This window comes from Urocitellus parryii, chromosome 11, assembly GCF_045843805.1.
Source record: "Urocitellus parryii isolate mUroPar1 chromosome 11, mUroPar1.hap1, whole genome shotgun sequence".
Lineage (NCBI taxonomy): Eukaryota > Metazoa > Chordata > Mammalia > Rodentia > Sciuridae > Urocitellus > Urocitellus parryii.
The window spans coordinates 125,017,878-125,031,929 of NC_135541.1; the positions used below are offsets into that span (position 1 = coordinate 125,017,878).

General features: G+C 43.9%; 2 protein-coding genes across 2 annotated transcripts; one reads left to right on the forward strand and one right to left on the reverse strand.

The window, feature by feature from the left end:
- Window positions 1-75: 75 nt before the first annotated feature.
- On the reverse strand, window positions 76-6,088 carry LOC113176476 (gonadotropin-releasing hormone II receptor). Its single transcript, XM_026380969.2, has 3 exons — window positions 5,131-6,088; window positions 1,347-1,557; window positions 76-669 (listed from the first exon to the last, which is right to left on the reverse strand). The coding sequence occupies exons 1-3, from the start codon at window positions 5,638-5,640 to the stop codon at window positions 260-262; spliced, it is 1,131 nt and encodes a 376-aa protein (XP_026236754.1). The 5' UTR covers window positions 5,641-6,088; the 3' UTR covers window positions 76-259.
- Window positions 6,089-6,247: 159 nt separating this feature from the next.
- Window positions 6,248-14,029, forward strand: Pex11b (peroxisomal biogenesis factor 11 beta). The gene is made up of 4 exons (XM_026380970.2): window positions 6,248-6,384; window positions 7,073-7,188; window positions 7,516-7,717; window positions 12,234-14,029. The coding sequence occupies exons 1-4, from the start codon at window positions 6,329-6,331 to the stop codon at window positions 12,640-12,642; spliced, it is 783 nt and encodes a 260-aa protein (XP_026236755.2). The 5' UTR covers window positions 6,248-6,328; the 3' UTR covers window positions 12,643-14,029.
- The last annotated feature ends 23 nt before the right edge of the window (window positions 14,030-14,052 follow it).

Here is a 14,052-nt window from a genome sequence, read left to right on the forward strand (position 1 = left end):
TACTTTCATGTTGTAGTAGTGAAGCTCTGATGCACTATTTACAGTAAGGCAATATGGGTCATTGTGGAGATACTTCTATTAAGGATTGAATTCTGTGAGTTTCTGCTTTAGACATAGTCTCAAGTCTCAGGTCAAAACACAGTTCTTCTCAGCACTTCTTTTGTTCGAAGCTAAAAAAGCAGGGGCAGCAGAGAGAGGTTCTTAGGGTATTGGAGAGTAATGACTATTCTTTATACTCCGTTGTGAGAAAACTTGGATGTTATAGGAATGTCTCTTTTGTTTCTCCTCTTCTTGATGTCACAGTTGTTTGCATTTTCAGCTGTCTGAGGGTTTTACTCTCCTGTTGGGGCATTCTCCCAGACCCTCCTTCCTGGGAGGAGTCTTTACTGAGTGTTTGGTGCCCTCTCCGGCAGCCGAGGGTGAAGGCTCCATAGAGGAGAGGATCCAAAGGAGCATTGAGAAGGCCAAAGAGGAAAAGGATATGGCTGAGGCTGGGAGGGACTTCAGTTAGCATGGTGGGGGAGAACCAGTACCACAGACCCAGTAGGTAATAAGGTGTCCAGCAGAGGACGAAGGTCAGCAAAACAAGGAGGGCCAGTCGCAGGGCCCGAAGGCGAACACGGGGGCGAGTGTCTAAGGAGCGGCGTAGGGTAAATTCATCAGCAGGGGCTGGGAATTTAGAAAATATACTGAAATTCAGAACTACTCAGCTTCTGAACTGTGTGTAGGGTGAATTGATGGAAGGGCAGATAGTGAAATGGAACCCTCACCACCAAGGAAGAGAATGATGTAAATCCTCTTACCCTCCCCAACCTGGCACTATGACATGACAGACATGCTTGAGAAAAGGTGTTTTTGTTTGTGATACTGGGAATTGAATCTAGAGCTTCCCGTATACTAGGAAAGTGCTTTAACACAGAAATATATACCCAGACCTTCTTGTAAATTATATTTTAAGACAGGGTCTCACTAAATTGGCCAAGCTGGCCTCAAACTTGTCTTAGTAGCTGGGATTACAGGCATCTGCCACCATGATGGTGAGAGGTTTTGGTTTGAGATGCTGTTAGGTGAAGCCACCAGGTCTACAGGTCGACTTGAGGATGTTAAATAATAAAGAACACTGATGACCTTTTTCTCTATTTCTGCCTAGTTTACTCAACGGAATTAGAGGCAGTTTAGAATTGAAGGCATTCAATAAAGTTTATCTCCAGTGTCAGGTGCTAGAGATACGGTTAGCATCTTACTTTGGTTTAGTGGCTGATATATAGCTGTTGGGTAGATAAATAAATGAAGCTAGAGGCAACAGTTCTGGGAATAGGACTAAGGCCTGGGAATTGAAGTCTCACCCTGGCTCCCCTTTCTGGTTCGCGGACTGGACACACTGAGGACAATGCGGCTATAGCAGATGGCCATGGCAGTTAGTGGCAGCAGAAAGAGGCAGCAGAAGGTGAAGAGGTTATAGGTGGTCTCTTGCCATTGAGCCTTGAAGCTGCCTTTGGTGACACACTGAGTGAAGGGGACTGGGCCAGCTCGGCGGACAGTATGGAACAGGAACAGCTGGAATGAAGTTGAGACTATTAGAACTGGTTCCCACACCATCCAACCTACTCCCCTGTGTCACAATAGCTCCTCCCAATTGATCGTTATTAATTCCAGGTGGAATAGTACAGCTCTGGGTAGTGGTTCATCCATAGTACCACTTTAAAACGAATAGGGTGCTTAGCATGCAACTTGTTAAAATCCTGGAACTTAAAAAGAGTCCTGCCTTTTCAAATACTAGCTTAACACTGCACTTTATGAAAGAATGGTAACACCACCATTGTACCCTCATGGCTTCTCTGGTATATTTGTGGTAATTTTTTTTTTCTTTTTTGGTATCAGGGGTACTTAACCACTGAGCAACATGCCCAGCCCTTTTTTGTTTTTTATCTTGCAAAGGCCTCACTAGGTTGCCAAGGCTGTTTTTGAACATGTGATCCTCCTGCCTTGGCAGTTTAATATTTTCCAAATGCTATTGACTGCCCCTCCTCCCTTTGGTAAGTTGCTGGGGTTTGGGTTGAATCAGTAGAATATTTTTCAGTTTACAGTTGCAGGGTTAGAATACCTTTGTTCTAGTAATGTAAATTGAGTCACTGTTTGATAAGAGGTAAGCCCGGTAGGTGTCGGATTCCTAGACACTCAGCCTTTTTTAGGAAAGTGAGTTCAGCAAACATGAGGAACTTTGAGAATTATGAGAAGGACTATAAAAATAGTCAAAGCCCTTGAAATTTACAAGTTTGGTCTATAGCTTTGCTTCTCTCCTTTTTCATATTTTATATGTTAACTTACCACCTACAATAGAAATATTCTTTCAACTACTTAAAACTTGGAACTTTGAGCCTGGAAAAAAAAGGAAGTTCTAGCTATACCTAATACTCCCTCTCTACTCTTACATCACACTATAATTTTTTAGGGAAACTAATATTTTAAATACAGGATATGGACAGTACAGAATTTATTCAAAAGACTAATCATCTTTACATATATACATGTCACTACAAATTTGCCATTGAAACAAAGATTGCAATTATCAGATTGCCAAACTTCGAAAAAGAATTAAATTCATTTACTAGTACATCATCTTGTGCCAGCATGGATTTTAAGGGATTCAGCCAAAGGCATAAGGTGGGTAGTGGTAGAGCCTAGACTTGGGAGGGGAAAAAAAGCAAAGTAAAAGAGTCAAACAATACAATAATAAGTCATCCCCCACATCTAAACTTTTATTTAAACAAACCCAACTTCTATTGCACTGTGGCAACAGGCCTCTTAATTCTCTGTGTGGTGCCTGATAGACCCAACCTGATCTTTTCTTAAAATTGGGCATCTCGCCACAAAGCCATGAAAAGCTAATTTCGGCTTTACTATAAATTACTGCAAATTCTGAACCTGCTTGGAATGCCTGCCCGTGCCTTGAACTCACCCATGCCTGGCTCTCTGACCAGATAGCAGCCCTCTCTGAAACTTAGTGATACCTCATAAATATTGGCCTTCCCTGGCCAGACAATGACCCTCTCTGAGGCTCTAATGGTCCTCATAAATTCTGATGTAGGGGCCAGCAAAAAATGTAAACTACCATTAGTGTGATGCTTGTCAGTGTTCTGTTATCTGTAACCCCCCTTTGTGTAACTTTCTGGGCTATAAAGCTGGGCTGCAGGAAAGATGGGGTGCTGTCTTGTTCCTGCCGTTTTGGGAGGGAGAGGCAGCCCGGCCGGCTGAAAATAATAAGCTTGCTTTAATTTGATTTTAATTGGAGTCAGTAGTCTTGCATCCTGGTCTAACAGTGCCAGGGAGTGAACCTATTTTTTTTTTTTTTAAAGAGAGAATTTTTTTAATATTTATTTTTTAGTTATTGGTGGACACAACATCTTTGTTGGTATGTGGTGCTGAGGATCGAACCCGGGCCGCACGCATGCCAGGCGAGCGCGCTACCGCTTGAGCCACATCCCCAGCCCCGGGAGTGAACCTGCTTTACATGTTTAGCATGTAAAGCAGGCAGTCTACCACTGAGCTATATCCCTAGCCTGCAGGCTTCTTTTTATTGTTTGGGGTGGTAAAGATCCTGTTTGAAACATTGGAAGATTGTGTGTGTGTGTGTGTGTGTGTGTGTGTGTGTATGTGCGCGTGCGCGCGCGTGTGCATGCATTCGTGCCTGCGTGTGTGTCCCTTAGTACTGTAGTCAGACTTTTGATAGTTAAATTTCTAATATTTGAGAACTTAAACATCAAACCTTAAATCCGACTATGATGTATTATTCCACAGACTGAAGTCATAGACTCTTTTCGGTCTCCTGACATAGTCCTAATTCTACAGTCTCTTGGTTAGTGGTTTTTGTTTTGAAGGAATTGCTCAACATTTAGCTTTTTTCTAGATTTCTACAGAATTGAGATTGGATTAACCAGTACTCAAATTTGGATGCTCCCTTGTTTACAGTTTTAACACCCATTCTACAGTAAAGCCAGAGTAAAAAATTACAAAACTGATTATGTCATTCTTCTTTTACCTTAGTGTTTCCACTACTCTCAGAATAAAGTATGAATTTAGTACTTCCCTGAGTAGCAACCTCTTGGGATCCTCCACCCTCCATCTTCAGCATTTTTCCTTTTTTAACCTGTTTAATACCTTTCTATTTTTCAAGAATTAAATTTTTCAGACTGCAAAAGTTGGTCAGACACTCTCCATTGTTCTTTAACTCCTTACCTTTAGCATAATACTTTTGACTGCACACTCTAGTGTAATAGCCCAATTTGTCTCCTGCATGAGTCTATATCTATCTATCTATCTATCTATCTATCTATCTATCTATCTTTTTGGTCCTGAGGATTGAACCCTGGGGCTTTACCACTGAGCTATATTCCCAGTGCTTTTATTTCTTTTTTTTTTTTAATTTTTAAAGTTTAGTTTTTGGTGGACACAACATCTTTATTTGTATGTGGTGCTGAGGATCGCCGCGCACATGCCAGGCGAGCGCACTACTGCTTGAGCCACATCCCCAGCCCGCTTTTATTTCTTTTAATTTGAGCCAGGGTCTTGCTAAATTGCTGAGGCTGGCCTTGAAATTCTGATCCTCCTGCCTCTACCTCCTGAGTCACTGGGATTACAAGCATGTTCTATCACATCGGGTTATAAGTTTTCTGAAGACAGAACTTTTGTTGCTATATCCTTAGCATTTGAGTATCAAGAGATGACATGTATTTTTTTTTGAATCTGTGAATGAATACCTCCAAGTTTTACCCAAAGCCCCTGACTTCCCTCCTCTGAGTAGATTCCCATGTTTCCTCCCTGCCTTTAGAGTTTTTCCGCACCAATCTCCTGAAGAAGGTGGAAACGGTAAGCTGCACAGAGGTGGAAGCCATGCTCAGTAAAGCAAACCTAAAGGAAGAGGCCCCTATAATGGGGTAGTGCTTTTCAAAAGTAGGCTTTTACCAGATGTAAATTAACATGCAAACGGTCTTAACTTGCCCAAGAGATAAGAGGCACCCCCAAGGAAGATTAAAGGCTAATGTGGCCAATGGAACTCTTTTTTGACACCCAAGGCTCACACAACGTAATCAAATTCTCCTCCGGCCCAGCCCAAATTCCCAAGTCACTCACCTGGGGCAAGGCAAGCAGGAAACTAAGTCCCCAGGCTATCCCCAGAAGTCTCTTCGCACCTGAGCGGGGTCCAAGCGGGTTGAGTACTGCTGCCTGGCGGTCAAGTCCTATGACCACAGGCAGGAAAGCTGCAGCATACATGGCCATTAGTTTCAGGAACATAAGTGTCCGACATGCGATGTCCCCAGCCAGCCACTGAACAGTAATATTCCAGGTAGCATCTAGGGGCATAACCACAAAAGTGACCAGCAAGTCGGCAGCTGCCAAATGGGCGAAGAGTCGCCGGACGGGAGAGGGTCGGCGCTGGCTGGATTGCCGCCGTGTCACAGACCACAGCACGGCCAAGTTACCGCCAGCTGAAGAAACGAAGAGCACCACGGTCACCCCCACTCGGACCTTGGCTGCAGCTGAGAAAGTGGGCAGCTCGGAGTCTTCCAGCTCCACTCCTGATCCCGCCCATATCTCCTCCCCCACTGCAGACCCGCGAGGGGTGCCATTGCCAGCAGACATGGTGGCCTGGAAGGGAAGGCTGGGGAGGAGGACGTGGGGTCTGCAGCAGTGAGCTCTGGTCGCTGGCTGATTCTTCGCTCGCCTTTTCAGGACCTGACGAGGGCTATGGCGGATGTCGTCCACTAAAGGCTCGGTCCCTTGAGACGCTCTATCTGTTCTGGAGGACACCAAGAATCTGGTGCTAGTCGCGCCCTTTCCCGCGGGGACAGTTCGATCAGTCGGGACCTCGTACTGCCGAGACCTCGGTAGCGCCTAGACGACTGGACGCGGCCGCAGCGTCGCGTGCACGCGGGAGTGTGCGCGCCTGGGGCGGTCCGCGGAGTCCGCCCGCCGCGACTTCCATCCCGCGGCCGGGGCGTGCACGCTGCGGCGCCTTTCCCGTCCCGCCTCCGCGCCTCCAGGCCCCGGCCATGGTCCTGAATATTTAGATCTCGGAGTGCTGCTGGAGGCGAGTTTCAGGGATAGAGACCACCCCAGAAGGGGTCCGCTGACCGAGAAGCACCACAACACGGAAGTGCAGGCCACGAGATCAACGCTGGCGTCCTGAAATTCCGTTCCCGGGCCGGCTCATTCGCTTTCTCGCTGTTGCTGTGTGTCCCTCGCGAGGCGCCGTTGGATCGCCCAGGAGGCGTGACTGGGCGCTGGGAGGAGGGCGGGAGAGGACAGTGGAGGCGGGGCTGCCGCTGTCATGGACGCCTGGGTCCGCTTCAGTGCTCAGAGCCAGGCCCGGGAGCGGCTGTGTAGGTGCGGCCAAAACAGGAATAGGGAAGGGTGGGCAGAAGAACCTTATCGTGAGGCGGGGGTCACTGCAGGTACGGGGGTCCCAGAGGGTCAACTCCGGCTACGGGGGCCCGGACGGACAGAGAGGCACAGACTTGAGCTGGTTGTGAGGAGATGATTCTTCTCCGACTCACAGGAAAGATGGGGAAACTGAGGCACGCGTGGGCCGCGGGGCGGCCGCCGGGGGGGTGGTTTCCACAGGTGATCAACAGTTTGCCCACTAGGCCCTGGGGGGACGCGGAGCGTCCACCCGCGGTGGACAGCGACCGGGCTTTTGCCCGTTTCCCGGTGCCCCACCGTGCAGTCACCTGAGGGCCTCGGCCCCGCTCCCTCGGGGTCCCCGCCCCGAGCCTGACCTGTCTTAGTCACCTGTGAGACTGGCTGTCCAGTTTCTGCCCCTCTGCGTCGTGTGTGCACAGCGGGCGGACGTGTCGCCGGGACCGGCGCCTCCGGGCGCTCCGGGCCGTCAGTGCCCGAGACCTCACGCTCTAGACAATCCTTCCCCACCCTGGTGGGCTCCTCTGACCGCTCAGCCTCTCCCTCCCCTGCCTGGAGGGACGGAGGAGGAGCGGGCCGCAGTCCAGCCTGGGTTTTTGGAGAGGCTTCGAGGGGAGGGGAGGGAGGGTCCCCCCTCACTTGGCCTCTCCCCCAGGGCCGCCCAGTACGCTTGCTCGCTCCTCGGCCATGCACTGCAGAGACACGGGGCCAGCCCCGAGTTACAGAAACAGATCCGACAACTGGAGGGCCATCTGAGCCTCGGAAGGAAGCGTGAGTGAGCCCAGCCTCCACCCTCACCTGCTCTCCCCCTGACCCGCTCCTGTTTTTTACCACTTCTCCCTCGTTTGACTTTGCACTTATTCTCTGAATGTGTCCAACTGAGATGAGGGCAGGCATAAGGAAGTAAGGGAGGGTTGGAGAGAATAGAGCAAACTTGAAAAAACTAGGACTAAAATTTGAAGTAAAGAATAATGAACTACTCTGCTCTTTTTAGAAATCGTTGTTACTATCACTTGTTCAACTTTCACCTCTCTTTGTTGTGTGTTTTGTTTCTGACTCTACTTCCAAATCCTTGTGTTCCCTTGTTCTCTCCACAAGTTCTGCGCTTGGGCAACTCAGCAGACGCCCTTGAATCAGCCAAAAGAGCTGTGCACCTGTCAGACGTTGTCCTGAGATTCTGCATCACGGTTAGTCACCTCAATCGAGCCTTGTACTTTGCCTGTGACAACGTCCTATGGGCTGGAAAGTCTGGACTAGCTCCCCATGTGGATCAGGAAAAGTGGGCCCAGCGTTCATTCAGGTTTGTTACCCTTTTTTCTTGAAATACCTTTGGTAGCCTCCATACTACATAGCTTGCCTTTTAAGAGAAAAAAATCTCTCAGGATCTTCCCAGAGCACAGTTGTCCCTCCATATCCATGGGTTCCACAAATTCAACCAACCACAGATTGAAAATGCATCTGTATTGAACAGTCTTTTTGTCATTATTTCTTAAATAATATAGTACAGCATCTCTTTACATAGCATATACATTGTAGTAAGTATTAGAGAATGATCTAGAGTTGATTTAAAGTATATGAGAGGATATGTGTAGGTTATATGCAAATACTATGCCAGTTTAATGGAGGAACAGGGGAAAGGAAGGGAGAAGGGACTGGGAAAGACAGTAGAATGAATCAGACATAACTTTCCTATGTTTGTATATGAATACATGACCATTGTAACTCCATATCATATATAACTACAATACTTGGAAGTTATACTCCATGTATGTATGATGTGTCAAAATATATCATTTTTTTAAGAGAGAGAGAGAATTTTTAATACTTATTTTTTTAGTTTTCGGTGGACACAACATCTTTGTTTGTATGTGGTGCTGAGGATTGAACCCAGGCCGCAGGCATGCCAGGCACTCTACCACTTGAGCCACATCCCCAGCCCCAAAGTACATCATTTATAACTAAAAATTAACAAAACAAAACAAAAATAATATGCCAACTTATGAACGGGACTTGAGCATTTGTGGAGTTTTGGTAGGATTTAGGTATCCAAGGAGTGTCCTGAACCAATTCCCCAAAGGGAAACTATATACCAAAGACAGTTATATGTGTCTTAATCACTTGATTTCAAATCTTCATTTAGATCCTAAACTGTCAGAGAAAAATAAATGTGGGCACATGGAAGACACATGCTCTTCCATGATGTAGTACCAATTCCCATGAAGTTTCCCATCTAATGGGAGAGCCATATTAAAACAACCACTCACCTATATTTATGGAAAAGTACAGGGTGTTATGAGAGAATGTATCAAGGGGAGCTGATTTAGATTCAAGGATCAGGGAAGAATTATTTGAGAAAGTAATATTTTAGTTCAAACTTGAAGTCTGAATAGTAGTTAGACAAAAGAAACAACAAAAAAGGTCTTTCCAAACAGAAAATTGCATATGTAGTAAATAATAAAAAGCTAAATGATGAATAGTATTGAGTAAAGGGCATAAATTCAAGTTGAGAGATAAGAGCCAGTCTTATTCAGAGCCTTTGAGGTAAGATTTTTGTTGTTGTTGTTATTGTTTAAATTTTATCCTACATACATATTGAAGGATTCAAAAAAGGGATTTGGCATGACTTGAATTGTATTTAAAGAACATTTTGTTGTTGTTACCAGGGATTTAACCCACTGAGCCACATCCCCAACCCTTTTTTATTTTTTATTTTGAGACAAGTCTCTCTGAGTTGCTTAGGGCCTTACTAAGTTGCTGAAGCTGGCTTTGAACTTGCAATTCTCCTGCTTCAGTCTCCCAAGCAATCAGGATTACAGGCATATACCATCATGCCTGGCCAAGAACACCTATCTTGCTGTGATGTGGAAAATGGATTATAGTAAACCAAAGGGGAGGAGATGATCAATTGTGGGCAAGAAATTATATTGGCATGGACTAAGTGGGTGAAGTGAAATATGATTTGAGAATAAAATTGGTTAAGTGCCCCTGGGTTAAATCCCTGGTACCAAAAAAAAAAAAAAAAATTCTTCCTGTTACAGTTGATTCCCCATCTACAGATTCAGCGAACCACAGATCAAAAAATATTAGGGGAAAAAATTGCATCTGTTTTGAACATGTATGCACTTTTTTCCTTGCCATTGTTCCTCAATATAGTATAATAATTATTTGTATAGAATTTGCATTGTGTAGGTATTATAATGAATCTAGAGATGATTTAAAGTGTACAAGAGATTGTGCACAGGTTATACGCAAATACTATGCATATATTTTACATAAGAAACTTAAACTTGTGCAGATTTTGATATCTGTAGGGATAAGGGTTCAAGAACAAATTCCCTTCAGATTCTGAAGGATAACTGTACATATCATCTCTATTTGTCTTTTGTAGGGGGACTTTTTCTTTTCTTATTCATTATATCAGCATCTTTCCATCTCCATTTCCGCCTTGCTTTTAATCTTTCTCAGTGAGTCACAACTCCAAAATGGTTTATGATGGTGAGAGTGGAGACATGACTGGAGTGGTATTGAAAGGCAACTCCCTAGAAGAGTATATATGCTATATTTATTCATTTTATTCAACAAATATTTATTAAGCTCATATTATATTGCATGCACTGGTCTAGAAACAGGGATATAGTGGTTAAAGACAAACAAGGTCCTCCTTCCTATGGAACGTACAGTGTAATGAGGGAGACAGATCAGACAATAAGAAGAATATCAGATAATGGCAAGTGTTCTGAAGAAAATTGAAATAGAATCATGTGGTAGATAGTAAATGGCTCACTGCTTTAGACTGAAGGTCAAGGAAACCCTCTCTGAAGACGGAACGTTTACGCTCAGACCCGAAGAGCAAAAATGAGCCAGCCATGTGAAGTTTTTCAAGAGAGAAGATTCCAGGTACAGGAAGTAGATAATACAAAGGCACTAAGACGGGAACAATCTGGATGGGATCGAAATATAGAAGGAAACCAACATTGTTGGAACATAGTGATTGAGGAAAGAATGGTTCAAGAGAGGCAGAGGCCAGATATGTTGAGTCTGGAAGCCTGTTTAAGGCATCTAAATTTTATTGTAAATGTGATAGGAAGGAAATTGTGGAACGTTTTAAGAACAGGAGTAGTGATGTGATTTATATTTATGCTAACTACTTTATGAAATGAAATTGTTGTGGGGCAAATGGCTATAGAGAGACTAGTCAAAAGATTAAAGCAGAGTTATTAGATTCAGGATATATTTTGGAGGTAGGATGATTTGTTGAGTACAGACCAATGTTGTCAGAGTGGGTTAACAATCAAAAACAAATTTTGTACTTAAGGAATTTATGATCTTAACACATTTGGCAATTACTTAAAACCTTTAGGCCTCTTTTTAAACATTTTTTAAAAAAAAAATAACTGGGTTTAGCTGATCTATAATATGTATGTGTCTCTCCAGTAACTAAAGTTTGTTCTTTGAAAACAAGTTTGTTGCTTGCTTGCTTGCTTTATTTATTTATACATACATACATACATACATACCAGGGATTGAACTCAGTGGGCTTAACCACTGAGCAATATTCCCAACCTTTTTTTTAATATTTATTTTTTAGGTGTAGATGGATAAAACACAATGCCTTTATTTTTATGAGGTGCTGAGGATCGAACCTGGGTCCCGCCCGTGCTAGGGGGATGCTCTACCGCTGAGCCACAATCCCAGCCCCCTTCCCAACCCTTTTTTATATTTAGAAATAAGGTCTTGCTGAGTGGTTAGAGCCTCACTGAATTGCTGAGGCTGGTTTTAAACTCATTATCCTCCTGCCTCAGCCTCCTGAGCCACTGGGATTACAGGCATGTGTCACTGCGCCCAGCCTAAGTTTGCATTATTATGGGACAAAAGTTGAATATAGTATAGGCGAAGGGGTTGCCTCAAAAGTGTAATTTTAGGTTGACCTTTAAAGATTTCATGATAATGAATTTTAAGACTGAATCTTAAGGTGCACACAAACACATACTGGTTACAGAAAGGTAGGGGGACTTTTTCTTTTCTTATTCTTACTGCGATATACTTGACAAATGTAAGTTGTATACATTTAAGGTGTACAGTGTGATGTTTGGTATGTGTACCTTATGAAATGATCACCACAATAGGCTAGTTAACATATTCTTCATTATCTCATAGTAACCTTTTTTTTTCCAATAGTGAAAACACTTAAGATCTACTTTCTTAGTTGGGCATGGTGGTACATGCCTGTAATCCCAACAACTCAGGAGGCTGAGGTAGGAACAGCACAAGTTTGAGGCCAGCCTTGGCAAAGAAAGACCCTGTCTCAAAATAAAAAATTAAAATAGCTGGGGATGTAGCTCAGTGTTAAAACTCCTCTGGGTTCAATTCCCAGTATCAAAAAGGAAAAATAAACCTTCTTAACAAATTTTAAATATATAAAACAATATTGTTAACTATAGTTGCCATGCTAGATGTTAGAGCTCCAGAATTTACTCAGCTTGCATAAAGGAAACGCTATACTCTTTGACAAACATCTTCCCATTTCCTCTACCCCTAAACCTCTAGCAACTGTCATTCGATTCTGTGCTTCTATGAATTAGACTATTTAGTATCCACATGTATGTGAAATCATGTGTATTTATCTTTCTGTGTCTAGCTTATTTCAATCAGCATAATATCCTGAAGGAAGGACATTTCTAATAGTAGATTATAATATTCACTTCTGATATTCTAATGTATAATCCCTTTGCTCTACATGAAAAGTAAATGTTTGTACGTTGGACATGTTAGGTAGGTATGCATGCCCTTCTAACCTTCTTCCCTGTGTATCTCAGGTACTATCTGTTTTCTCTCATCATGAATTTGAGCCGTGATGCTTATGAGATTCGCTTACTGATGGAACAAGAGTCTTCAGCTGGTAGCCGGCGAATGAAGGGTTCTGGAGGAGGAGGAGTCCCAGGAGGAATTGAACCTGGGGGACCTGGGGGCCCAGGGACTCCAGGAGGAGGCCTGCCCCAACTGGCTCTGAAGCTTCGGCTCCGAGTCCTGCTCCTGGCTCGGGTCCTTCGTGGGCATCCCCCTCTTCTGCTGGATGTGGTCAGAAATGCCTGCGATCTCTTCATTCCACTGGACAAATTAGGCCTCTGGCGTTGTGGCCCTGGGGTTGTGGGGCTTTGTGGTCTTGTGTCCTCCATCCTGTCTATTCTCACCCTAATCTGCCCCTGGCTACGACTCAAGCCCTGATGTTCTGGTACAGGATAAGGAGGGGAACTAAACTAGTGAGGTGGAATTTTAGATTGCATCCCCCCCACCTGTACCATCCTCATTCAAATTCTACTCCTTAATTGAAGTTAAAATCCAGAGATTTGGGGGTGAAGGAAGGAACTTTGGGGAAGATGAGGTGAGGACAGATGAATTGCCAATAGAATGATTCTAATACACAGCTATGCCTGAGGTTTTATTCTTTTATTTTTTCATTGTCTGTGTCTCTTGATGTAATTTATCAATCTTAAGACAAGAGTCTATCTATTATCAATCTTAAGACAAGAGTCTATCTCTGTGTATCTTTTTTACCTTCTCAGACCTCTGTCCAGAAATTTAAAATGGGATTGCTTTTTGGTAGGAGAAGTTTAAGATTTGGTTTGAAAGGTTCTAACTGCCTTTTTATTCTCGGAGAGGTAGCTTATGGCAGGTTTTCTCCTTTTAACTCAAAGTCATAATTTTTATGTTCCAGTGTTTTCTCCTATCTCTGTACCACAGGTTGATAATTTTTCTTCCTCCCTCGTATCTACCTCACCAACCTCCATTATGATTTGGCCCTTACTCTTCTCTGTATCCACACCTTCAGATTTCTGCTTGCACTTGATTTCAGAGTTATGTTCCCCAGCTGGGTCTTACCCCTTCTTTGCCTATCCATATGGATGCTGTGTCTAGCATCTTGTTGTAAATACTGTACAATGATCTTTGTAAATAGCCATTGCCCATGCCCACAGTGAAGAGCAAGCCTTCCAGGTCAGCAAATTAAAGATCAGTTTGCTCATTGACATTTGGTCTGCTCCCTCATGTTCTGGTCACTCAATGGCCCCTATTCCTGTCACTGTGGTTTGGATTTTCCATGGAATTGGCTACTACCATCACTACCCACATATTTTTATTGAGCACCTATAGTATGCAGGGCAAAATACTGGGTAGTGAACATGTCAAAAGCTAAGAAGCTCCGTAGTGCCACAGTTCTTTGAGATGTTTATAGCTTAGTTGAAGAGTTGGGGGAGAAGTGGTCTTAGCTAAAGTAATTACTCTGGCTCCACAAAACACACATCATTACCAGTTCATAGTTATAGTCCCTCCAAAAACTATAGCCCTACAAGGCAGCACAGGCTAAAAATCCATGAACAGAACTAAGTGGAGTGAGATTGGTAAGACTTGATTTGGGGGCTGTCCCTTCACACACTGGGACGGACTCTCCGGGGTGGGTGGGTAAATGGTACCACTTCTCTTTTGTGTTGCATATCCTAGGTTGAGATAAATAAGGGATAAAAATAATCTGTCTCCCACCCCTGCTTCCTGTTCTAAATCTGAAGAAAGCGTTGTTGACCTGTCAACAAATAAAAGGAGTAGAATAAAAGAGAAGTGGCAGAAATGGTCAAAAATTGT